The sequence below is a fragment of the Carassius auratus genome, chromosome 31, assembly GCF_003368295.1.
Source record: "Carassius auratus strain Wakin chromosome 31, ASM336829v1, whole genome shotgun sequence".
NCBI classification, from domain to species: Eukaryota; Metazoa; Chordata; class Actinopteri; order Cypriniformes; family Cyprinidae; genus Carassius; species Carassius auratus.
Window position 1 is genome coordinate 21,567,769 of NC_039273.1, and position 26,299 is coordinate 21,594,067.

General features: G+C 40.5%; 1 protein-coding gene and 1 non-coding gene across 5 annotated transcripts in view; both read left to right on the forward strand.

The window, feature by feature from the left end:
• The window catches only part of pcnt (pericentrin), a 38,607-nt gene extending 14,077 nt beyond the window's left edge, over positions 1–24,530 (forward strand). Inside the window, exons 18-55 of one of the 4 annotated variants that reach the window (XM_026214175.1) lie at positions 163–362; positions 595–1,028; positions 1,632–2,235; positions 2,345–2,554; positions 2,693–2,845; positions 4,064–4,210; positions 5,072–5,232; positions 5,330–5,517; positions 5,814–6,031; positions 6,287–6,449; positions 6,563–6,754; positions 7,914–7,940; positions 8,340–8,572; positions 8,678–8,797; positions 9,578–9,598; positions 10,107–10,343; positions 10,522–10,689; positions 10,803–10,955; positions 11,131–11,292; positions 12,702–13,697; positions 15,301–15,471; positions 15,982–16,482; positions 17,272–17,374; positions 17,484–17,656; positions 17,737–17,931; positions 18,050–18,220; positions 18,308–18,503; positions 18,607–18,829; positions 18,917–19,067; positions 20,070–20,759; positions 21,102–21,272; positions 21,829–21,987; positions 22,349–22,513; positions 22,914–23,140; positions 23,299–23,387; positions 23,485–23,632; positions 23,767–23,897; positions 24,099–24,530. In XM_026214175.1, coding sequence (XP_026069960.1) covers positions 163–362; positions 595–1,028; positions 1,632–2,235; positions 2,345–2,554; positions 2,693–2,845; positions 4,064–4,210; positions 5,072–5,232; positions 5,330–5,517; positions 5,814–6,031; positions 6,287–6,449; positions 6,563–6,754; positions 7,914–7,940; positions 8,340–8,572; positions 8,678–8,797; positions 9,578–9,598; positions 10,107–10,343; positions 10,522–10,689; positions 10,803–10,955; positions 11,131–11,292; positions 12,702–13,697; positions 15,301–15,471; positions 15,982–16,482; positions 17,272–17,374; positions 17,484–17,656; positions 17,737–17,931; positions 18,050–18,220; positions 18,308–18,503; positions 18,607–18,829; positions 18,917–19,067; positions 20,070–20,759; positions 21,102–21,272; positions 21,829–21,987; positions 22,349–22,513; positions 22,914–23,140; positions 23,299–23,387; positions 23,485–23,632; positions 23,767–23,897; positions 24,099–24,142 — 8,495 coding nt within the window. In that variant the 3' untranslated portion in view covers positions 24,143–24,530. The remainder of the gene's footprint in view (positions 1–162; positions 363–594; positions 1,029–1,631; positions 2,236–2,344; positions 2,555–2,692; positions 2,846–4,063; positions 4,211–5,071; positions 5,233–5,329; positions 5,518–5,813; positions 6,032–6,286; positions 6,450–6,562; positions 6,755–7,913; positions 7,941–8,339; positions 8,573–8,677; positions 8,798–9,577; positions 9,599–10,106; positions 10,344–10,521; positions 10,690–10,802; positions 10,956–11,130; positions 11,293–12,701; positions 13,698–15,300; positions 15,472–15,981; positions 16,483–17,271; positions 17,375–17,483; positions 17,657–17,736; positions 17,932–18,049; positions 18,221–18,307; positions 18,504–18,606; positions 18,830–18,916; positions 19,068–20,069; positions 20,760–21,101; positions 21,273–21,828; positions 21,988–22,348; positions 22,514–22,913; positions 23,141–23,298; positions 23,388–23,484; positions 23,633–23,766; positions 23,898–24,098) is intronic. The other 3 variants (XM_026214176.1, XM_026214177.1, XM_026214178.1) reach the window with 3 other exon arrangements.
• Positions 24,531–25,816: 1,286 nt separating this feature from the next.
• On the forward strand, positions 25,817–25,889 carry trnak-uuu (transfer RNA lysine (anticodon UUU)). Its single transcript has one exon. It is a non-coding gene; the product is annotated as a tRNA-Lys (tRNA).
• Positions 25,890–26,299: the final 410 nt, after the last annotated feature.

The following is a 26,299-nucleotide window of genomic DNA, read 5'->3' on the forward strand; positions in this document are numbered from 1 at the left end:
TGTATTTAATTTAATTTCAATTTTCCTTTCAATTCAATAAAAAAAAAACACTTAATTTTAATTTTTGTTTTCTGTATTTTTGATTAATAAATGCAGCATCGGTAACTTCAAAAACATCCTACATTTTTTTTTTTTTTTACATAATTTTCTTTTTCTCATCAGAAATAAACAAGCTACGGCTACAGTCCACACAGGAAGTAGAGAGGCAGGTGGAGGCTGAGGTGAAGGAGAGGACTCATGAGCACCAGGCCAGGGTGACCCAGCTGGAGACCCAGCTGTCTCAGCTCTCCATAATGCACTCTGAGGAACTGGATAAAGTGGCGGCGCAACACAGAGAGCAGCTCAGACAGATGGAGGAGACCGTAAGTGTGTGCATAACAGCAGACCTTTATACTTGATACGAAAGGGCTTTGGTGACGATTGTTGCCAAAGGCTGGTACCAAGCACTGTCTTAATGTGAGAAAATAGTGGCCATGTTGTAGATGGATGAAACTCATGCGGATTATTCTGGAGACCCTTTAGCAATACTGTAACATTATCCATAACAATGGTATTTATTTATTTATTGAACACTGTGTTATTTTCCTTTTAAAGCATCAGAAAGATGCTACTGAGGAGATGAGGGTGCACCTTGAAGAGGCAACAAAGACCGAGAGGAATCGTGTGAGTGAGGAGTTCACTAAAGAGTGTGCCCAGCTGAGGGAGCAACTCCAAATTCAGGCTGAGGAGCGCTTGGCATCCCAAAGAGAGGAGCTTCAGAGATCTGCCCTTAAAGAGAAAGGGGCGTTGGAGCAGAGGCTTCTAGAGGTCCAACAGCTCCTTGACGTGGAAAGGGAGAAGCTTCAAGCCCTGCAAAGGAGTTTGGAGTGTGAAGAGAGCCCTCAGGTGGTGGCGCTGAAGCAGAAACTCCAGGCTCAACATGACCTAGAGATGTGCACTGCTAAGAGCGCCATGGCAGCAGAGGTGAAAGAGTTGAATGTTCTACTTCAGGATCAGGTGCAGAGCAAGCTACAAGAGGCCCTCTGCAGGTCAGAGACTGCATTACACCAAAACCACATGCATGTTAATATATCATTGGCAAATGCAATCCAGAGGTGCTTAAAAGTCAGTAGTCCTAACTATGGCTAGTACTTTTTTTACTTTTATTTATTTTATTTTTATTTTTTTACAACATACGGTTGCCAATTTGAGAAAAAATATCATTGCATGCATATGTATATATGTATGTGTATACATTTTTATGATTTAAAAATTAATTTGTAGTTTTAAATGGGTTTTACTTTTATTGTCTGCACATTTTTGGACTATAATTAATTGTTGCTATTATTATTTACTAAATAAAAATCGACAAGAAATTACTACTGTTATAATTCACTAAGAAAAAGATTCCATACTTCAGAAAAATATAATAATGTACTAACTGTAAAATAATAATAACTGTATAATTACAGTACTCTAATTATTTATGGATGTCTTTAAACCCTTTACTTATAATTTTCATAGCGTGGTGGTGCCCAGCTTTTTCCTGTGCACTAAAAATATATATATATTTTGTTATTTTGTCAGAACAATGTACGGCAAAATGGGGAATTCGAGTAAATGTGTTTATCATCTGTGTGTCATACATGTAGGCACCAAGAAGAGCAGAAACAACTGGAAGAGAAGTTGACCCTTCAGAGAGATGCTGCCCTTGATCAACAGAGAGCACAGCATGCTGTGGAGCTGCAGGCCCTGAAAACGCTCCTGGATGAGAGAGCTGCACAATTAGAGCGCCTTGAAAAGGACTGTCAGGAACTCAAAATACACCACTGGGAGGAACTGGAATCCCTGAGGACCAGTCACAAAATGGCCTTAGAGACCTTGGAGATGGAGCTTGCAAATAAACACGAGGCAGAGCTCGAAAGATTGGAGGTGGTCCTTCAGGAGGCCAACCTGGCACAGCTTGAAGCTCAAGAGGCGGAGCTTCAGGCACGACATAAACAGGAGCGGGAGGAGCTTGAGGAGAGGCTGTTGGCGAACATGGATACACTGGAGAGCACGTTCTTGAAAGAAATTCAGACAGTACGGGAGGAAAAGGAAAGAGAACTGGGTGACCTTGTAGAACAATATACTAGAGAGATTGAAAGGGTGAGAAAGGAGGAGCAAACCATCAGAGAGGACCTCAGAAGTGAGCTTGCTAAGGTCCATATGGATAAATTCAGTGCCATGGCAGCAGAATTGAATCAAGCCCATCAGGTAAGCACAGTAATGGATGGATTTATTTATTTATTTAGCACAAGTTTAGCTCATTGGCCACAAAGTTTATTGCAGGAGCAACATCTAATGTGTTACCTTACTCTTGCAGGCGGAAATCTCTGAAGCGGTCTCCTCTCAGAGGGCTGCTCTGGAGGATGAGCATAGATCTGCTCTGGAAGCTCTTCAACAACAAGTAGTTGCTTTAGAGGAGCAGCATAGCGCCGCCCTTCTGGAGATCACTGATCTTGCCGCTACAATGGAAAAGCAACATGAGCAACAACTGGATGTGCTGGCTACTCAACATCAGCAACAGCTGCAGGTGTGTGTTCAGGAGGACAAGAAAAATAAGAATTCATTTAGATGTGTTCAGCCTTTTGCAGGGAGTTAGCATAGAAAAGTCTTGTTTAAAGCGTAAGAAGATAAGAGCTTCTTTCATTAACTCTCCTCTCTACCTCAGGAGTTAAGAGGAGTGTCTGCCAGGGAGCTGGAGGATCTCCGTAGGGAATTAGAGGAAGAAGCGTCAAGGCAACGCCTCCACTTCCTGGAAGAGGCAGAGCTTGTCAAATCCAAGTCAGAGGAACTGTTGCAGCAGAAAATTGCTCAGTTAAAGGTGAGAGAAAGGTCATCATTTTAAAGTAGCCGTATTCTATCAGTGTTTCTTGCAGTTAGAAGTTTTGGGGGAAATTACTTTTAAGTGCATTACAATATTTAGTTAGTATCTAAAAAAGTAATCTGATTATGTGACTTGCATTTCTTGTAATGCGTTACCCCCCCAGCCCCCCCCCCCCCCCCCCCAACACTGGCAGTTGTTTGTTTGATTTTCCTCTCTCTTATTCTAAAAAACTATCTCTGTGACCCTTTTTAGCAGGCTGGCAGGGTCACTGTTGGTATCTATAAACCCTGGCCTGGGCCAAGCTGAATACTGAATAGATATATGAAAACAAGTCTAGAATCAACACTGATTGCACAGTGAATAGCTGAAAGCATGTTAAAAAGCTTTTCAAACACACGGTTTACAAATACTTGCTCCTCAAGCTAGCTTCACAAACATGGGGAAACCACTAGATGGACTGATGCCGAAGTCCAGTTACTTCCTCCAGTTGAAGATGCGGCTAGCTTACATCACTTCAGAATTCTGAATCCTGCTCTGAATGCAACCTGGAAAATGGCCCTTGGGGAAAATGTATTTCTCAGGGGACCAACCTAGTGGTTAGGTCTTGTAACTGAGTTGCTGTAACTTTTAATAGACCATCTAATTGTAAACAGTGCACCAAATTAGACTTAAGAGTTTAGCTGCTTTTATAGACCATCGCTTCTAGCCTGGTTCTCTTGCCATCTCACTGAATAAGTATTCATTCATCATATTTAATTTGACTGGTAAAACTTTTTTTTTTTTTGTATTATTATTTTTTAACTTGTCTAATGTTATCATTTTTGCTGGGTTCAGTATATTAACATTTGTGCTTATGATACTCTCATAGACATGGTTATGCACGATAGCTAATCTTATTGGGGGAGGGAGTTAACATCTGGAGCAGGGTGACGGTCCACTCTAAACTCTGTCCTGTACATTATTATACAGTAGCTTCCATCATTCATAGTAAACCTTTTTTTTTTAGATCTGATGCTATCAGACGTTAGTGTTTTTTTTGGCAATGCTCTTTTAATTTTCTATAGCAATCACTAGGTAAATTTGGAGTTCGGTTCCAACCATTTGGCTTATGTCCATTTTGGAGGTGGGAATGTGAAGCTGAGGAATGATACAGGAGTCATCGCTTCTCTACATGTTTCTTCGGTGTTGCCTGTGACGTGCATGCGTGTCTTCCAGGAGGAGAGTGACCAGGACAAGGCTGCTGCTCTTGAAGAGCTGGAAAGTACTTTAAGACAGCAGCACGAGCAAACTGAACTCGCCTACAGTGACAAGATGAGCCAACTCAATGCACAGTTACAGCAGCTGGACACTGTTGTGTCACAGGTACAACACACAGTCAGTCATCTCGCCACACAGGCCCTGTTTATAGCTGGTATTTAGATGCGTTTGTGTCCATCCAAGCACAAGTCAGTGTTTTCTCACAAACTTGCACTTTATTTGTGGCAGCACTTTCCCCAGGGGAAATAAAGGCTATAAAACAGCAGATGGCCTGATTGATTGAAAATGCAAATTAGTTCTCTGCCAGCAGGAGGCACTTTAAGAATGGCAGAAATAGCGGTTTCACTGGTAACTGTAATAATTCAAAAATAAAATGATAAACAATTAGTTCTATAAGGATTTTGCATTTTATTTAGTATTAGCATTGGTGGGGGCTGCAACAGTGGGTCTTGATTACATAACCTTCAAACAAAAAGAGATTTTAAGGAATCAAAAATGTTTTCTTTCCTGACAGTTGAGTTGCTATTTTAAGGGGGTGTTTAGAATGCTGGTGCATAAGAAGTGGTGGGTGAGAATGGTAACAAAGGGTCTTGCTAAGCTTTGGAAGAGCTGGTTGTTATGGTAAAATTTTTGCATGCCTTTTCCTGGTGAAATGCACCACACATCCTTACAGGAGCCTTATTTAAATGCATGCTACATTGTCTTGTCTGCTTTCGCAGCCATTTTTCCACCTCTTTTTGGCTTTGTATCCTTTAGGCTCAAAACAAGCCATAGAACTGTTTGACCGTCCACAGACAGACAAGTTTTCTGTTTACTTTGGCAGCAGTCTTATTTTACTAGGCCTTTAGAAGTTAACCTCTTATTTTTTTTAGTTGCATTGACACCTTTTGAGCAAATGCTTATGTCTTTCTTGCCTGTGTGATGACTGGTTTCCTGTCTGTGGCATCTCTTTTGCCTCTTTCTCAGCTGCGAGCAGAAGTGAGCGGGCTACAGGTGGAGCTAGAGGGCAAGCGGGCAGAGATGGAGACGCTGGAGACGCTCCTGCAGCGCAGAGACCGGGAGAACCAGGAGGGAGACAATCTACTGGCCATGCTCAGAGCTGACCTCAGCACGGCCACACAGCAAAGGTCAGCTTGACCTGCAGAAAGAGCGATTTCACACAGAGAACGACCTTGTTTTCATACTTTGTGTTGATCATTAAAACTTTTGTTTTGTCCCTGTCAGACAAGACCTGCAAACAGCACGTGACAAGCTACAGCGGATGCTCATAGAGATGCTTCGAATCACTATGGCAACGGAAGAGCACATCAGCCACAAGTTAGGGGCTTGTGTGTCAGGTGGTCAGGCTGGAGACAAAACGCTCCGCTCTATTATAGCCAGCAGCAACAGTAGCCGTGATTCTCGTGAAACGGGTATGTTTCTGTTAGTCTGCAAAAAATGAAAATTAGCTTAATTTACTCACCATCCACTTATTTTTGCCGTTGAAGAATCTTGGTAACCAAACTGTTGCTGGCAGCCATTGATTTCTAGAGTTTTTTTTTTCTCCATACTAAACAGGTCAATGGCTTAAGAAACTCCTGTTGATTTTGAACAACTTGAAAGTGAATAAATGATGAAAGAATTGTTTTTATTTTTTGGTTGACTTTCAGATGGATTTTAATAATGAATTTATAAATGGTTTTTTTTTTTTTTTTTTTTTTTTTTTCAGGAGAGGTGATTGGGGTAGAGGGAGATGCTGATTGTAGCGTGTGGTCTTCAGCTGTGGACGAGGGGTTGGAATTGTCTCAGAGGCTGTGTGAGAGTGTGTTCTCTGGGCCGGAGGGAGAGATGGAGGCGGAAGGCGAGGAGCTCATGCTGGGGGCCTGTACACGTCTACGCACCGCTGTAGATAAACTACTGGAGCTGCTCTCGGAGTCCTCACAGCAGGTACCACGCTTATATTAAACACACACACACACAAGCCCCTGATTCCTGTCTTCAGTGGTACATCATTCAATTGTAATATACTGATCTGGTGCTCAAGAAACGTTTCTTCTTATAATAGATTAAAACAGATGTTCTGGTTTTTTTTTTTTTTTTTAAGTTTGTTAGTTTCTTTTTCTGTTACACCCTATATTCCTCTCTTAATTCAAGTCCGTTTTGTTTTATTTTCCTCTCTCTTCCGTCGTTTTTCTCCTGTAGTTGGAGCAGATGTGTGGTCTACAGGCCATGCTTAATGAGCGGTTCAGAGATGGAGGTGAGGCCGGAGCGTCTCTGCTGTTTCAGAACTCTCAGCTCCTGGAGCAGCTGGATCATGAGGCCAGTCTGAAGAGCCAGCTACAACTGGAGCTGCACAAGGCCGAAGGTCAGAATACCTATATATATGGTCTGTTGTTATCCATCGTATTCGTGTCTCTGTTTCATACTCCTAGGACTTCTCATTTGCTGTCCTGAGTGTATTTACATGTGTGGCTCCAGGTCTGATGGAAGGCTACGTAGCCGAGAAAGCCGCTTTGGAGGAGACCCTTCAGCAGAAAGAGACACAGCAGCAGCGTCTGGCAGAGGAGCTGGAGAGCACACGCGTTCAACTGCAGCAGCTCAGTGAAAATCACACCCTCCTCCTGCGTCAGAGAGAAGCCCTTACGGCCGGCCTCGGAGACACTGAGAAGGGTGAGAGGCTGAAAGACTTAAGGGCCATGATTTAAGCTGACACGCTTAAGTTTAATTCTCCGATTGAGTTATGCAACATGCAATTATGTAACATTAGTTTTGTCATTCGGTCAAGTCATGACCTGTTACAGATGTGTCTGTGGATTTGCACACAGAGTAGGGGTAGAGCATAACACTTGCTAAACCAAACTGAATTGTATTGAGGTCACACTTTGATTGTGTGACGCAGCCCATTTTAGCTAGAGCCGTTTTTCCCCAATATCAGCACAAATGTGAATGTCATTTAATTTTCGAAAAATGCAGTTAACAATAAGGAAACCTTTTGAGTAACATTTTTTCATCATGTGCTGTTGCCTCTCTTCGTTTTTGTCAAAACAATTTCCAAACCACTGCAGAACATTTTGTCTCTGTCCAACAGTGTTTTTTTTTTGTTTGTTTTTTGTATTTATTTATTTATTTATTTTTTTACTGCATGCATCTGCGTTTTGACCAAATCAGTTTAACAAAAGATTCTATATAATCAGTCGTTTGAACATACCTACCACCAACTGGCGGTTTTAGTTTCATATTTAATTGACATAATTTTTATAAATGAAATTATACTTTTAATATTAATGTTAAAAAAACAATCCTGTAGGATTATTTATGCAATTGTAAATGCAGTTCAATCCCCCTCTGCATTAAACAGTCGGTGTAAATACGTTTAAATGGCACTTCAGAAATTCAGATGCTGCTTCTGCTCCTCTTCTGCAATGCAAAGATGAATTTTGTTGAAATGGAGTTTGATTTTTTTTTTTTTTTTTTAATCTTATTCATACAAATAGGAATTTGAAGATGGTGCATATATTTAATAAAGTTTGATGATAAAGAAAAAGTTTAAGGTGGGAAAATATTGCCTTGTAGTGGAAAAATTGGAAGTAGCCACTGCAAAGAATATGTACAATTTCTGGTTTCGGCTGTCCATGACATACCCAAACCAGCAAAGGTACCAGCACCGAAACACACTTGGCAAAATATTGTCTAATTGTTATCAAATGCGGTAAAATATAGAGGTAATTTTTGTCAATATTACACACCTAACATGGAGTGAAATTTTTAAGATTGTGTGATTTGTGATGAAGGGTTTAGTTTCATGCTACAAATTCTTTCTGCTCTGTAGGCTTCCTCAACGCACAGAAGGAGACAGGTTTGTGATTATAATCTGCGACTGAAGCAAATGTTTTGAGTTGGAAAAATTACTTGTACAGTTTGACACTAAATGCATCCATTACAGATGAAGTTTGCAATGTTTTATTTTTACATTTGTGGTTTATTAACATTTCTGCTTATTCTGTCATGGTTTTTTTGCAGTTGAACTTTTGGCTTTGAAGGTCCAAATACTGGTTAATTTCTCTTATGAGTCTTTCTTTGCCAGTTTCTTCTTGATCCAGTTTGCTGTGCTTTTATTTATGCATTGAGAATGCATAAAGATCAGGAGCTCCTGTGCTTGTTTGCATCTTAATTTGCATTTGCAGTGTGTTTTGTTGACATGAACTCTTCTGTTACTCATTCATTATATTAATTGGTCCTCCTGGGTTCTGTGCAGCTCTGCTAGCGGAGACTGAGCGTTTGGGGCAGGAGTGTGTGGAGGTGCAGCGGCAGGCGGAGAAGGATTGCGGTGGTTTGGCGTCTCGTCTGCAGAAGCTGGAACAGGCCCTGGAGGAGCAGGAGAGTCGTGCACATCAGCTGGAGGAACATCACCGCTTGCAAACTGAGGACCTAGAGCAGCACATTGATGCTCTGGAGAAACAGCTCAAACATAACCGCCAGTTCATAGATGTGAGGGATTCCAGCAGTTATTCAAGTGAATGAAATTCAGCACCAGAAAAGGTGAATATGAGCTAATAAATGACTGTGCCTTTTTTTTCTCTCTCTTACGTACAGGAACAAGCAGTGGAGCGGGAGCATGAGAGGGATGAATTCCAGCAAGAAATAAAGAATCTGGAAGCTCAGCTGAGACATCCATCTAAAGGACATGCTGGAGGGGACAGCAAGGGCCAGAGGGTAAGGGTCAATGTCTTAACAGCCTGACACCCTTTCTGTGTCAAGTATGTGAGCAGAATAAACTCGGCTATTTCTCGTCCCTGCTCAAAACATTCCACAGTCACTTCACTCCTTGTCCACCCTGGGTTTATACACCGTATCTTCCAGACTATAAGTCGCACTTACTTTCATAGTTTGGCTGGTCCGGCGACTTGTAGTCAGGTGCGACTTATCAAAATTAATTTGACATGAACAAAGAGAAATTAACTAATAGACATGAACCAAGAGAAAACATTACCATCTACAGCAGTGAGAGGGCGCTCTATGCTGCTCAGTGTTCCTGTAGTCTACACTGAAGACATAGAGCGCCCTCTAGCGGCTGTAGATGGTAATGTTTTCTCTTGATTCTAAATAAGTGCGACTTATAGTCCAGTGTGACTTATAGTCTGAAAATACGGTGTGTGTATATGTATATATGTCATGAGGAAATATATGAATGAAGTCTTTACCTTCACCTTTACTTTACCTTTTGATCTAAATTAATGCATATAATTTTTTATTTATTTTGTGATTTGAAAAATTTGTGCATTTATAGAGTTAAAGTGAGAGAGCATGCAGTGAATTCACTCTTGCTGTTTGTAAAATTGTCTCTCAGAAAATTGTCAAATTTCTTTGTCAGTTATTTAATAAAGAAATGTGAATTGTATCTCACCTTCAGCATTATAATTATTTTACCCCAGCTCTGAATGATTTAAATGTTCATCAAGGTGCTTTTTTTTTCTCTCTAACCGAATATTGTAGATTGAGGACTTGGTTCTTCAGGTATGTTATCCAGCTGTAGTCGTTATTGTGCTTGTAGAAAAATTGCATGGCTTATGCAGCATTCCAATTAGTAGAGCATGTGATAGATATTGTCCATTCACTGTCTTTATTTCAGCAGGTAAACATCAGTCATGTCTGTAATGTTGTTGTCGTTTTTTTTTCCTCTTCCATCATCCTACTCAAACACACACATTCATACACTTATTCTCTTTCATCTTAAATGTCTTTGCTTGCTACTATAGTGGCTTCTGATGGCTTTATTTAATAGCTTTACTACCTAAACTGAACATTTGTTTCTGTTCATTTTAGGATTGTCATTTTATAACCCTAATCCTTTGCAAAACTGTTGCTTTTAATCATTTAAGGCAAATTTGTGCTGCTGTTTGGCATTTATTCCCACATGGAAGTTCAGTATTTGTATTCAAATACTTACACATTCACTTTTCTTAGGAATGTGGCCTGTCCCTTATGGATACATGTGACACTTTCTTGGTCTAATTTTGTACAGGCGGAAAGTCTTCAGGCTCTGATCAAAGACAAGATAGAAGACTATATTGTACTGTTGTCAGCAAAAGAGCAGTGCGAGCGTGATGTGGAAGAGCGTAATGAAGAGATCGAAAAATTGACTGCTCGTATCCGAGAGTTGGAGCAGGCATTGCTGAGCTGTGCAGAGTCCAGCCGAACGGTCGCACAGCTGGAGCAAGAACTTCAGAAAGCACGCAAGAACATTCAGGAGCTCACACAGGTGCACAAAAATACACTTCCAAGAGCAAATGTGTATTTAGAGATGACAAAACCCCTAACCTGCATTTTTTTTTACTGCTTTAGTTAGGTGTTAATGTTTGGGTAGAATTGGAATTATTTTGTAGAATGAATATCTACATGGTTCTAACCAGTAGTGGTCCGTGTCTTTTTATTTTCAGGATAAAGAAGCTTTGCAGCAGCAGCAGTATGCTAATAAGCTCCAGATCTCTGCCCTACAGTCCAAACTTGATGAGACCAGACACCGTTTCCCTGATATGACCCCTGAGCCCAACCTCCGGGAGCAGCTAGAGGCCACACAACAAGATCTGCAGACTAAAGAACAACAGGTGTGTATAGAAAGGGAGTCAAAGTGATAAGCAAATTAGCTTTAACAGGTAGTTTTGTTTCTAGTTAGGACATGTTACATGGTGATTTATTTAAGACTTTTTGTCTCTCTTAGGTGGAATTTCTTTCAGAGCGTATAAGTGAGCTTGAGAAGGATTTGGTTGTGAGAGAGGAAGGGTTTGGACAACTAACACTACAGCTGGAGCTCAAAAACCGAGAAAGCAGAGCTACAGAAGATCAGCTCCATGCACACATCACGCACCTGCAGGTAAGGCTGTGGTCTCAGTGTAGTCTGGCAATCCTATTGTGATAGGATGGCCAGCATGTTGACATTCTTGGAAATTTTTTATTTATAGCACAACTTTCATTGAATAGTGTAGGGCATTTAGTTGATGATTGTCTGGATATTAAAAACCAGCTGGACCTCATTGTGTGTCCTTCAGGAGACTGTGGACGCTTTGACAAGGCGACTAGAAGAGGGCCGCGATGAATCCATCCTTCAGCTGCCTTCTGCCCTTCTGGAGGAGAAGAATCTGGAGATCGACCACTTAAACCAGCAGATCCTCCAGCTGCAGCAGGAGCTTGATATGACCAATGATAATAAGGTAAAACAAGCACGTCCACGTATGTTTTTGATCTCCCCAAATCTCTTATTCAGAAGTACGAAAAGAAACATTTAATGGAACTGTAAGAATCATAACACCTTATTTTCCGGACTATAAGTTGCACTTTTTTCATAGTTTGGCTGGTCCTGCGACTTATAGTCAGTTGCGACTTATTTATCAATATTAATTTGACATGAACAAAGAGAAATGAACTAAGACAAATGAACCAAGAGAAAACATTACCGTCTACAGCCGCTAGAGGGCGCTCTATGCTGCTCAGTAGTGATGCGCCCCGCACATCGGGGACATCACTGAAGCTACGTAGCTACTTAGACCTTCGTATCGTAATCCTATCAATATAGGCTATAGGTAATTGCACTATGATGGTTCGTTCGTGAACAAATCTTTTAGGTGAACGAATCGTTCTCGTTTACGTAATCCATTGAACATGGAGAGTGAAAGACTACTTTCTCATTCAATGGAGTTCCTCCCACAGCAGCGCGTGGGCGCGGCGCTATTAGCAGCGCATGCACAGCTCGTGAACAGCTCTATGAAATGTTTCATTCTGTCAAAAAGAGTTACTCAAGATGTGACACAGCATGTGACTTGTTGAATGTAGGGAACGAATACGATCTTCTAGTAGGTGAAAGAGTTGAATGAACTGATACTCGTTCTTGAATTAAATTAATAATAGTATACAGGGTCAGTTAGCCATCATGTAAATCTCGATCAGCAATCAGCAGATACAAAGCGCAGTTATTGGTGCACATACGCTTGTTTTCATATTTGGAAAACAGAACATAACTCCACGTTTAATCCCTGATAAAACCTCGTGCTTTGTTAATCTGAACAATTTATTTAGACTATTTATTTAATGCGATCATGAACATACTAATGTAAAAATCAGTTTTTGTCACAAGTAAATACGTTCGTTGACTTAAGACATAACACATAATACACTCTTTTTCGCCAACTGCTGGCGTATTTGTGTAATATGAAGAAATGGTCACTGAACGAATCATTGAATGAAACCCTTAATCTTACTGATTAAGTCTTCTGCGGAGGCAGGGATTAACCACACTATTACGTAACAAAGTGGTACATTCCACAAACTGTCTTTTTGGCAGATTGGCTTCAATATAATTTGCTACGAGAAAGTTTTGCGTTCTGAAACTTACAGGATGTTTTTGTTGTAAAATAACCACCATATGTCAAAAGATCAATGGAATTTTGATTGCTCAGTTCATGACCTCTTTAAAATCCCATCTATATTATTGAGGAAGATTGGAATGCACTTTATAAGGAAATTAGATCTAAAGTTTAGTGCTTAGCTGAAGTCAATTCTGTAATTTGTTTTGGCTGATTAAGTGTGCTGCTGATTTGTAACAATTTCTCATTATTGTTTTCAGACACTAGAGGAAAAGCAAGCTGAGATTGAAGAGCTGCGCTCTCAGGTCGAACGTCTTCGTTGTGATCAGGAACGTTTACGGCAGGCAAAGGAAGAAGAGACTGAGCAGCTCCATGAAGTTATTAACAAGCTTCAAGAGGAGTTAAGCCAGCTTGACCCCAACCATCATGAAGTCAGTGACCACAACACTGACAGCCCAGAGTCATCGGACTTCCCTTGGACCCCTCATCCTAACCAGCAGAGGGTCCCCGAGGAAAGCCTGTGCCAGGAGCTCAGCAGCCACACGCTGCAATCGTCCCGCGCTCGCTTGCAGGAGTTACAGATTGAGCTGGAGCAAGCAGCTGGAGAGAAGGACTCCCTTCAGAGACTGTTGCTTTCCCAAGAGGAACAGTATGGAACCCAGATGGAGACACTCGGCCGGAGTCTCGGAGAGGAAAGGGGGAAGGTGGTCGTGTTGGAACAGGAGGCAGTTGAGCTGAAACTCCAGCTAGAAGAGAAGCGGACCGAAGCTGAGAGATTGGCAGCTCGTGTTGAAGTGTTGGAAAATACAGAGCAAGCTCATCAGTCCAGGCTTAGAGCGTCTGAGCTTCAGTTGAGAATGGTGGAGGAGAGAAGAGACGAGGTCCAACAGGAGCTTGGCAGGCTGCAGGAGGAGGTGAAGAACCAGTGTGCTGAGAACAAGCTTCTGGAAAACCAAATCTCCAAACTGCAAAGGAAAGAAGAGGAGTATCAGAATGAACTTGCCTCTTTACGGTCCAAACTTGAAGAGTTTGAGGAGAACATCAGAGTAAGCAAAGTCACCATCATTGCCTTGGAGACCAGCAAAAAAGAACTGCTCATTGAGAGAGAGGCTCTGAGAAAACGGGAGGGATGCCTCCAGGAGGAAATGGAGAGTTTGAAACAGGAAGTAACATCAAAGACAAATTGCATAAAAGAACTATGTGAGCAACAGGAGGAAACTGTGGCTAAACAAGTTGAAGCTCAGAAAGAAGTATTGGTAAGTACTATATATGTATGTATGCAGGGGCGTAGCAAGCTTTTCAAAAGTGTGGGGGATGGATGTGGTTTGTTTATAAACAATAAAAATGATGAACACATTGACAGAGGGGTACAAAATGCAGGGCTTAAAGTTCTCTGGCACTGTGTGGGATTTCTGGCTTGCAGCGTTTGGCTGGGAAAAAAATAATCATACATTAAAAAAAAAAAAAAATCAGAAAAGGGGAGAAAAAAAACGCAAAATCAGAAAAGGAGAGAAAAAACGCCCACACAAAGCTTTTTCTCTGGTGGTATAAATAATGTAACAATTTACTGTTTTTAAACATTAAAATAATATACACTTTAATTTCATAGTTCTTCAACAGGTATGCAAAAAATATCCCAATAATAGCAATTAGCATTAGTCTAAAAAACGAAGTATAATACCAAAAACACTCGACATGTCAACAAAACGATTAACAGAACATCTTCCCAAACACATATCAAGCTTATTAAAATACCTCTAAAACATAAACACTCATTCAAAGTACCTGGAAAAGGGAGATGTAAATAACCATAAGTTCCCGCCTCCTCAGCACGAGCTGACCGATAACACCCCAAGAGAGGCGGGACTTAAGGCAGAAAAGCCAATCATCAGCCGATCACACTCAAAGCCGGTGTCAAGTTTGAGGGGGGGGGGGGAGGCAGCCGCGGCGAGCGCAGACACAGAGCGGTCAGAGAAACGGAGGAACGACTTTAGTAAGGCGTTTGTGCAAAACTGCGGAAAAACTGCAGAAAATGTGCGGGTGTCGAACCCTCTCAACCCTCTCACCCCACATCCCCCACGGGTGCGACGCCCCTGTATGTATGTATGTATGTATGTATGTATGTATGTATGTAGTTTTCATTTCTTATTGTAGTGGAATTTGAGCAACAGACTTGGGCTATAAACGTGACCCTTTATATGAACTGTGATGTAAACGGTGAGTTATTTGGGAAGTTGCCTCAAGGTTTCATGCATTACTGTAATTAGTCGCTGATCAACCATGTTGTGTGTGCGTTCTGGGACGTTTCTGTAAATACAGAAGAAAAAAAGGGGAGGGACAAGACTAGAATGATTTAGTCTGACATGAGAGAACAGCTCACACAGGAAGTAAATTTACAGAAAGAGGAAGTCCGTCTGAATTCTTTTAAACCGTTTACTTTTAAAGCTTAATCTACAATTGATTAGTCATGAGGTAAAGTGGAGAGCTGCACTGTTTATATTTGCTGTGTTTTACAGTACAATGGAGTAGTATTTTAGCAAATAACATTTATTTCTTAGACCTTTCTTGTGGAAAGTCTATTTCTGTTTTGATTGAGCAGGAGGAGGAACTCTGATCGCTTTTACATGTAATAGCTGTATCATGTCATCTTTGGATTGTTTGGGGTTCACTGATTAGCTGGGAATAGTTTAGATCTTGTGTCATGCATTTTTACGGGTGACTTGCTGCATATTTGAGCTTGTTCTTCCTGCTCTTACATCCGAGCATGACCTTAGCTAAAAACAAGGTTTTGTAAATGCTGATATTACACATTTTGTGTCTGTGGTGTAAAGAACTGACATTGAGTGTTTGTTTTTGCAGACATGTGCTGAAGAGACCTTGGCTAAAGCTGAGACTGCTTTACGTGAGAGAGAAGAGCAGCTGATCCACCTGAGGGCGGAGCATGATGCTCTAAGGGCGGAGCTGGCAGCTGTGAAGGAGGGGCTTAGTACCAGCACAGAGAGAGCAGAAAAGCTAAAGGAAGAGGGACAGGTATGTGGATTAGTTCTTATATTGATACACATACTGTATCTTGTGACTTGTCTGTTAAATTATTTCTTGGGGCAATCATGAATTATAAAGTAAATGAAGTCAATGCAATACAAATTCAATACAATGGTATATTCAAATAATTCTCATCAATATTAAAATAATTTTGCGTCTCTATTTTTCTTTTTCTTTTTTTTTGGTGTGGCTTGTGTAATAAAAAATTAAAAAAGAATTTCAAACTTTAAAAAATGTGGTAACATTCAAACCTTTTGAAATGTTTTAAAATTCACTCATTAATGAAGAGTTGCTGCTGATTAGATACAGTATGATTTTATCTAATTATCTAAAAGGTTATTTGGGTCCAAATGGACCCAGAATGCATTTTTTTTTTTTTTTTTTTATACAGATTTAATACATTATTAGGGTTAACAGAATAAGTAATTCCATTGAGTAAAAGCACCACTCACATTTTTATCAGAAATGTGAAAATTAAATTTGATCTTTCACCATCAGACGAAAGATCGTGCGTTGGCTGATCTCGAGGTCCATAACCAGCACCTAAAGGCGGAGCTGCGGAGTCTGCAGGATGACCTGGCTGTGCAAGAAGAAGAGTTGGCCTATCAGCAGCGGGAGCTAGAGCAGCTCCAACAGCGTCGCAACCTGCAGGACCACCATCCTAAACACGGCCACCGCTTTCTTGAAGGCCTTTCCCGTGACCCATCCCTCTCAGCTTCCCTATCTTCCCCAGAGGTCCTGCGTCGGTTGGACTGTAGTGAAGAGCGCCCCTCTCGTCTGCAGGTATCTCACCTCTCAGAGCTCAGTGTGCTCCACAACACCAGCCTGGAGCTCCACAGCAAGCCTTCACCTATGGAGCGGGACAAAGAGAGACCACACGCCAGACAAACTTTTACTCCACCTTCAGAGGAAGTCCCACCCAGCACACACTCTGCATCCCTATGCTCACTTACTGTGTCTGAACACCTTTCTGTGCTCGAATCGCTGGATGCAGATAAGGTAAGCATGCATTTGACTTTTTCCCAAAGAAAAGCTCCAATGCTAAATGCTAACAACCCCACCCCTCCCCCACCCTTTGGCCCACCACAAAACTATTTTTTTATTGGCAATCCTTTTTTCTGTGCGTGTTAAATAGGGCTGGGTGATATGGCCAGAAGTAGTATATAATATTGATATTACAATATTCATTTGACACCATTTAAAAGCAAAGAAATGCATTACATGTTTGTTAGACATTTTTATTTATTTTTTTAGGCCCACATGTTAATCCCTTTTGTTTTTGTCTGGTTTCTGTCCTTTTGGTAAATTTATCACCATTTTATCAGACACAATTTCTGAATTCATACATCGTTCATTCATAAATCTCTTAAAATCAAATAAAAATAACACTTTACCACCCAACGTTTGCACTCTTTTGTTTTTGTCCTAACAGCACTGCACATTAGAAGTATACTATATACATAAAAACATGGATGAAAAATGGTCCTGGTTGTTTGGTAGTGGAAATATAAATAGGAGATTTCTGTAATTTCTTCAGATTAATGAATGTTTATTTTGCTGGTTTCTCATGAAGTAGTGATTCATCACCCACCAAATTTGACTGCCTCTTTAGTAAATAGTTTATCTATTAGATCTGAAAATTCTCACACTTTGGATCTTCATGATTTTTTTGCTGTTTTTGTAGAAAATGCCCTAAACAAATTGCAATAGTTAGAATTGTTGTCACATGTTATTGGTTCTCTGTTAAAATCATTATTGGCATTAATGGTGTATCGGTTATGTGTTAAGGTTGATGAATTGGACAATTCAGATGTGACACCATCTCGGTCTCCACTTGGTTCCACCTCTCCTGTGTCTGTGCCGGAGTGGGTCAGTGATGGATACGGCAGCAGTGAGTAGTGTACTTATGCAGTCTCTCTGATACAGAAATGCAAGCGTGCATATGTTTAATAAGGGATCATTTCCCTTGTTAGATATCTTAATGTGTTGTTTGTTTGTAGATGTGAGCTCAGAGTTGGAAGCCATGCTGAAACTTGAGTTGGAGAATACGGAGCGTTTAGATGCTCATTTTGTAGAGTATCTGCGCTGCAGAGGAATGTCACCTGCTGAAAACCCAGATAGCGCTGCAGGCAGTATGCATGAGAGACACGAGGCCCTCACACCTGAGTTACAGGTAAACCGAATTAGAACACTGTCCTCACTCATACATTAAGAAATTATTGATTGTGATTATATAATTTGTATCATTCATAGGGTATGTTGAAGCGTGTCTACCAGGAAAGCTGCAGAATCCTGTCTTTATCCCATCGCCCTGCCCCATCTGGCCAGTCCCGCCCAGATTCTGAACCTGCCCCACCCCCCGCCTGGCAGAAGGAGAGACGGGCCTTACAGGAGACCATCCTATCTCTCAGAGAGCTGCTCTGCAGAATGGCTGACAGGGAACCCACGGTGAGGCTCATCTCTGCATTGCTTACGATGATGGTTGATGGTTTGCATTAGCATGTGTACAATCAAACAGTTCACCTGCATTTTTAATTTTGTGTTTTTGTTGCGTATGCATATGAAGACTGATAAGGGGGATGTGGACTGGAGGCGTGAGCTATTTCAGGTGGTCCGCAGTGTGTTTGACAGTGAAAGGGAGTGGCTTCACACTCAGCTTCAAGCTTTCATGGCAACCACTACTCAGATGGACCTCACCTCTTTGCTGGATCAGTTAAAGAAACTGTTTCAGAAGCAGGTGCTGAGCAGCTCACCTTGTTATGCTGATATTGCCGTATTAAATGCATTAAAGTGATTTTGTTATTCATTAACTGTTCTCTTTCAGGAGGAGCAGCAGTGGAAGTCTCTGGAGCAGCTGTTTAATGCTGACCGTCACAGTCTGTTGGCTGAGGTGCGCAGCCTGCATGCGCAGCTGCATGCAAGCACCCAGCAGAGCCAGGAACAGCTACGGCAGCTGCAGGATTTCCTGCACACTGCAAAAGAACAGGGCTTGGAAGCGCAACATCAGCTGCGTAGAAGTGGTATGTTCTTCACAATTCGATTAAGGATTAAACAATTACAGCAAGTATTAAAAAGCCAACAAAAACCCTCCAAAGGCAGATTTTAACTTTGTGCACTGTTTAGCTGAAGAGCTGGAGTTGCGGCTGCAACAGGAACAGACAGTGTCACATGATCTGCGCACCACTCTGGAAGCTGAGAAAAGTAGGGGATTGGAGCGGCAGAGGCAGTTAGAGGCGGAGCTTAAGGCTGTGTCAGTGCTGAAGGCGGAGCTAGAGGAGACCAGGCTACAGCTTCAGTCTACATACAAAAATCTAGATGAATTGAAGAGCCAAATTCAAAAGCTCAGGTACAACAAACATGTATGCACACCCTTTGAATATGCTAAACGTTGTTACTTTGAATTTTTTTTTAAAAATGTATCTTTGTCTTTAAGGCAACAGTTGGAAAATGTTGAGGCTGAACATCGAGACTGTCTACAGGCACTGGAGAAGGAGCAGGCTAGAGTACAGGAACTGCAGGAGGACCTCCAGCAACAGCGACTCATCGACCAGCGCGCAGTTGAGCAAAACCACCAAACACAGGAGGTAAAACACCGTTTTGATGCACTAACCTTATATTGGTGACTGTTGTTCGGGTTTAATAATCTTACTAATATGTGGTGGCTCTTTTTGTTGTGTGTGTTTTGTCATTGCAGCATTAGAATTGTTTTGGTCACCGACAACTGAGTAAATGATTCAGTCACACTAGAATTTAAGCATGCAAAATTCCTGTGGGCATATTGCGATAGCTCCTACATGACATCACACTCTGTAGCATCTTTTTCAAAAACATAAATTCAAAATCTAAAAAAGGACTGTTTACTGCAATGTTGTAAACATCCAGCTTCTGTTAATTCAGCCAAGAAGTTCCACTGGGATGTATCTGTCTCTTATATCGACCATCATGTAAAATCAATTTGCAAGTCAGAGTTCACATACATTCTACTAAATAATAGTAATATTTCTAGCACAATGCCTTTATGTAAAAATTATCTTATTTTGACGGGTTGCCGTGAATACCTTCAAATTGACACTGGTTTTACTCAAACGAAACCGTAAAATGCTTGTGAAGTGACTCAGAGCAGTTCTGGTGATGATGTTTATGTATTTATGTCCTCATTGAGATGGCAGATGCTGAAATTACTGCAAGTGTCACGCGTTTCAGTCTATGTAGTAAACAAAACCGCACGTCTCTGCCATTCATTCATTCACACAGAGACGGGCAAAACCTATATAAGTCGCACTGGACTATAAGTCGCATTTATTTAGAACAGAGAGAAAACATTACCGTCTACAGCTGCGAGAGGGTGCCCTATGTTTTCAGTGTAGACTACAGGAACACTGAGCAGCATAGAGCGCCCTTCACGGCTGTAGACAGTAATGTTTTCTCTTGGTTCATGTCAAATTAATTTTGATAACTAAGTCGCACCTGACTTAAACTGACTTATAGTCCGGAAAATATGGTACTAAACTAACTTAATTTAGTTATGTGGTGATTATTGACCCTAATTACAATGTAATAATCCTTTTTCTTTTTTCTTTAAACAGTCTCTGCACCAAGCTTTGAATGAGCAAGCATCCCATGTCAGTCAGCTGAACTCCGCACTGGAACAGGAGCGCATCACATCCAGTAACCTGCGCTCCGAGCTCCAGATTGAGCAGTCTCGTTGTGAGGCCCTGTTGACCAAGGAGCACGAACGCACCGAACTTGCGCTTTCCCGCCTGGAGGAGGAACGCTCCCGATCAGCAGAGCTCTCAGATTTGCTCTCTCGCCAAGCCCAGGAGCACACGCGCCGTTTAGAGGAGGAAGCTCGCAGACAGGAAGCAGCCAGTGCCCATGACCGAAAGTTTATTCAGGACCTACGGGCTCAGTTGGAACAGGAGAGGCGTCAGGGGGAGGACCTGGCAACCATGCTGGAACGTCTGCAAGGACAGGTGCTGGAAGGGAAGCGCAGGCAAGCGGAGCAGGCGGAGCAGGAGTCACACAAGGAGCAGGAGGAAGTGAGGAGGCTCCGTGCAGCTCTGGAGGGCCTGCAGACTCAGAAAACAGAGGTCGGACGCACCCTAGAGGCGGAGCGAGAGAGAGCAGCTCAGTTACAAACGGAGTTGGATGTGATGAAGGAAAAGATGAGAGTGGTGAAAGAGAGGGAGAGAGTGAGGGAGGAACAGATGGAGAGGCAGAGGAAACAGGAGCAGGTGGAAAAGGAGCGACGACAGGAACGCACCAATGAGAAACTGGTGAAGAAAAAGATTAATCTTCTTAAAGGGATAGTTCACCCAATAATGACGGTTCTGTCATAATTTACTCATCCTCATTATTCCAAATATATAAGACCCAAAACCTAAATTAGATCAGTTCATCAGAGCAATTTGTATTTTAATGGGTCAGAAACTGCTCCGGTTTCAAAGAATGTCCTATTTTGTTTCGAATATTAACCAGTCCCATGGGCTTGAAATTAAATTAGGGTTAATAAACAAATAAGTTTTCACTTTTGGATGAACTAACCCTTTAAATTGATATGTACATGTGCATTATAATGTAGATTTAGAGCACTGAAGTTGTATGATAAATTGTCTCAGTTGGAGTTGGAGGTGTTGCGTCAGAAGGACCAGCAGCAGTTGAGGCAGCTGCAGCAGACGCTGGCTGACCTGGAGCAGAAAGAGAAGCAGCTCGCGTCAGACCGCCTGCAGAGAGACACACACTCCAGTGGCCTGACCCGGGGTCAGAGCGCACTCACAAACATCCCTCAGGTAATATTCTGCAGCCAGAAGTTTTAAATGGGTATTATGTTTTTTTTTTTTACATGTACTCTTAAATTACAAACCCAAACCTAACCCCCAAAATGCTGCTTTTGTTTTACAAGCAAATATACCCAGACCTACTGATTCTCAAAAGCTTTCACTCAGATGAAAGTGTTAGTACAGATGTCGAATGATTGGTATGACATTTAAAAATAAAGAAAAATAGGTTTTGTTCTACTTTGTGAGTACAGCATACCTAAGAAAGCCTACATGCTAAAGGGATAATTCACCCAAAAATGAGGCAGTGTCTATTTACCCACCCCCATGTCATTGCAAAACTGATTGACTGATTAAAAACTGATATTTTGAAGGATTTTGATTACCAAGTAGTTTCAGTTCTCAGGGACTTCTGTTGTGTTTTTGTATACAAATTGTGCAACCCTTTAGACAAGCAAAGCAAACCTGGAGGTTTTTTTAAACTGCAGATCTCAGGAATCACAATTGTGCTTTTCCCCAAACTGATTTGGATCCTATAATGTAATGTGATTAATCTTCTGCTCAATAGGATTCTACCTCATCCTCTCCTTCACTAATGGAACGTTTGCTGAAGGAGAACGCCAAGTTCTCAGAGTGTCTCGCTGCTCTGAGTGAGGAGAAGATCTCCCTCAAACACACTATATCCTGTTTGGAGAGAGACCTGCAAAGCCTGAAACGCCAGGAGCAGGTAAGATCATTTTCAGTTGGTTTATTTTTTTATTTTTATGATCCTTTTTTGAAAGTGAACCTTTTTTTAATATCAATCAAGACCTAAAGCAACCAGTAAATCCACTTGAAAAATGTTTGCATGAAAATTTTGTATAAACAAGTAATCATAACAAAAGTAATAATAATATACGGCTGTAATATACAGATCTAGCATGGACACATTACTATTAATGATAAAAAGGATAATGAAAGAAAATATATATATAAAAAAAAAGGAGAGATAAATCTTTATCATTTGAATGCATGTAAATTTCAAAGTATAGTAAATAGTTTTTGATGCTCCAAGCTCATTTGTTTGTGTGTGTTTGTCTGTCCGTCAGGTGAATTCTTCTGCTGTTACGGACCAGTGCATGTCATCAGAGAAGCTGACCTGGCAGAAGGAAAAAGCAACTCTTCAGGCTGCGCTGCGTAGAGCGGAGACTGAACTGTCTAAAGTCACTGGTAGCAATGAAAACAGACCGACCTATGACCTCTCCAACAACAAGGTTCGCTGGATTACAGTTTCACAATGTATAATATGTCCTTTTCTTTTAATTCTTTGATGTACAGTGTTTGGTCTTGACCGAAAATGTGTACTTGAAGTACCATTCTGAGATTTGAACTTATTTCAATAATTTAAGAACACATTCACTGTTCTCTGATGTTGGCTAATGGTCAGAACTTATGAATGTATATATTTTTAAATATACACTTATAATTTAATTATTATTTTCCATCAACTCAACCCTCCCCCCGTAGTTCCCATACAAAGCCGGTTAAGGAAACCCCAGAGCTGTTAAGGAGTCTTGTATAAGCATCGCATGCTGCTTCAAAAAAAATGTAAAAGTCCATTGTAAAGCGTTTTAGTTTGTTTGAACTACTTGCTTTATGAACCTGTTCCTGTAGGTGCAGCGACTTTATGAGAGATACCTGCGAGCGGAGAGTTACAGGAAGTCTCTGGTTTATCAGAAGCGTTATCTGCTGTTGCTGCTGGGAGGGTTTCAAGAGTGTGAACAGGCTACTCTTGCGCTCATCGCGCGTATGGGTGCGCGGCCGACGTTGAGCCAATCGCAGGTCTCCAGGCCTCTAAACCGCTTCAGAACATCTGTCAGAGTAGTCATCGCTATCTCAAGGTAAGACAACTGGCTATGCAGCATGATTAGCATAGCATTTTGAAAATACTGGCTTGTAACAGTTTTAAGTTTAGACATGTTTTTATTTGAATTTGAGACTTTTTTTTTTTTTTTTTACTTAATTCTGGGTGGTTACTTAGTTTCTTATTGCTTTTTAGATTAAAGTTCCTCACCAGGAAATGGCAGAGAGCTACAAGGAAAATCTCAGTAGGCAGTGCCACAGTGCGTGGAACAGGACCGAGCACAGGTAAGTGTGTAAATCACATGATCTAGTTCAGCTTGCACACTTGATTTGGTAGTTCTACGGGTGATTTGAATCCTTAGCCATTTACGTGCTGTCTTAGTTACTGTTCTGAGGACTGAAGTGCTGAGGCCTCAGCAGTCTGGAGTTGCGTTCAACTCTCCACCCACCCGTGATCATGCCTTGGCTCAAAGGGGCGTGGCCTCGTCTCTGGTGCCGCCAATCAAATCACCCTTCAGACTGAATCACAGGTGAAAAGAATTCTTACTTCTCAAACAGGTGTATGGAGTGTTGATCTAGCCCCCCCTTTTAGTCAGTGTTTTTAAAAACAACAGATTTAATAACTTAACTTCCCCTCTTTTCTCTTCTTATACCATATTCCAAGAATGTACACAAGTCCAGTGTTGGGAGCAGCTGAACGCTCCTTCAGCTCTACCCAAGATCAAGAACGTTCCCTTACAGAGTATATCCAGCATCTGGAGACTGTCCAGCAGCGTCTGGGAGCCGCTTGTCCAGGTAGGATGAGGCCGGCCAGAACTTTGATAACAAGTTTTTAGTGTCACTTTTGATCAGTTTAATGTCTTTGCTGAATATAATTAATTTATATTAAAAAAAAAAACACTGCACACTGTGTGTAAAGTGACTGCATGTAAGACATATATACACAAACAATATGATTAGAAATATCAGTCCTGCATCTATATTTTTTTCCCACAGGTTCCCCATCAGTGCTTCCATATGCCAGAAAATCTGATCGATGAAGGAAGAATTCTGATCATTAGTGTGCCAGTCTGTTTAAATTAGTTTTTTTTACATTCATACATTTTTATTTGCTATTTTTTTAATGCTTTATCATTTTAGCTGAAACAATGTCACCAATAACGTGTTTTTAATTTTTTTGTTTACAAAGTTTGAATGGTCTGTAATTGTTCAGTTTATATTTTTTACATGTTGTCCACAATAAGCATATATTAAGGCATTTGCACTTGTATATGTGTTTTTGTTTTTTGTTTTTTTATGGATGCCACAGTTTAAATGCACATGGTAGGACATGTTTTGTAAAAATGTTTTATATTATTTTTTTATAGACAGGATTTCTATGAAAATAAATACATTTCTTAATTCAATAAATATTTTAGTCTAAATGTATTTTTGGTTTCCGTCACTTCAATTATATATGTGTGGGTGTGGGTGTATATACATACATGCATACATACATACATACACTGTATAGTTCACCCAAAAATGAAAATTTTTCTGGTGCTGATTGACTTCCATAGTGGGGTTTTTCCCCCACTCTGTGAAAGTCAATGGGGTTCAACAACTTTGGTACCCAATGTTTTTTTTTATTTATTTTTTTATTATTATTATTTTTTTAAAGAAAGAAATTCGTACAGGTTAAGCCTACGGCCTCTGGCTGGGAAAGGGCCCTAGGGAAGAAAACCATGGGCTTAATATAAAACAAAAATAGGAATTTAATAACATATTGCATGTGTTGTCTATGTTACACTTTTGTCATTTTTGCTTTCATTTTAGAGTCAAGATTACATTTCTTAGAATTAAAGACTTAAAAGAGTTCCTAAAATGCAAAATGTGTAGTTGATTTTATTTTTTTGTAGAAGATCTCTGCACAGTATGATCCACTACAATATTCTGAATCGGTCGTCTCACATTTGTGCACATTTTATGTACTTCAAGTTCTGACATATTCTAAAGTAGCTTCTGATCATTAGATTAACTGATGGAAAATAAATAGTTTTACCTTTCTAACAGAAGACAGAAAATAAGGAACGGCAAATAAATCTAGATTTAAAGGAAAACATCGGATAAATTAGTAGTACACTTTTGAAAGGCTTGAAATTACGAGTCTTGAGTAGTTTAGTAGTTTATCAACTGTTAAATGCAATGTAATGCCTGTTAGTGGATGATGTTAGCGTTATGGTGGGATTTAGATGAAGGAAAAAAAAGTTCTCAAATTGGAAATAGGATTTGCCATTCGAAAATAAGGAAATAATTCAAGTATTAAAATATATTATTGTATTTTAAATACAATACATGGCTGCAAAACAACGTCTGCGTGAAACATAATAATGCGGCCACATCTGCGCATGCGCTGAAATTGTGTTGTAAATTAGATTTGTTCTTTTGTGCAGTTCACTTGTAAACGAATATGTGAATCGGAATGCAAAGTTAAGAGTTTATAAAAACATCGTTTCAGATTCTGAAATTGGATTGGGTTCATCAGAATGGAAGAAAATCATCGTTCTCTGCCACTTTGCGTGCTGCTGTAGTTCAGCTCAGCTCCCAGCGTTTAATGGTATTCATACTTCACTTTTCGTGAGCCCACCTAAGGAATTATACATTTATGTAGTTTCAAAATTCAAAATTTGTCGGATATATTGATCAAATGAAGATGTGGAGTGACGCAAAATTAAGCCCGGATAGCTCAGTCGGTAGAGCATCAGACTTTTAATCTGAGGGTCCAGGGTTCAAGTCCCTGTTCGGGCGATTCGTTTTACTTAGCTTTTGCGATCTAAAAATGTGCGGTGAATGTGTAATGTCGTGTAGTCTGTTCATTTTCAACTCTAATTCACAAACTAATAAAACATAAAAATTATTGTAGTTAGATTTGAATTTGTTTTAGGAGTTCTACACAAACTATTAAATACATTTTATTAATGAATTGAACCTTAACAAAATGTAAATCTACAACACCGTCTAGACAACTTAAAACAAGACATGGAAAATGCACAGCTGCAGTTGATAGATTAGTTAAGGTCACAGAAGCATTATAAAGGTCAAGGGTCATGCAGAATTTGCACCTTGAACACTTTCTAAGCACAATGTATGTGTGAGATATGAGAAATGCTGTCAGTTTATCTGAAATAAAATATATACATTTTGCCATTTTATGCAGT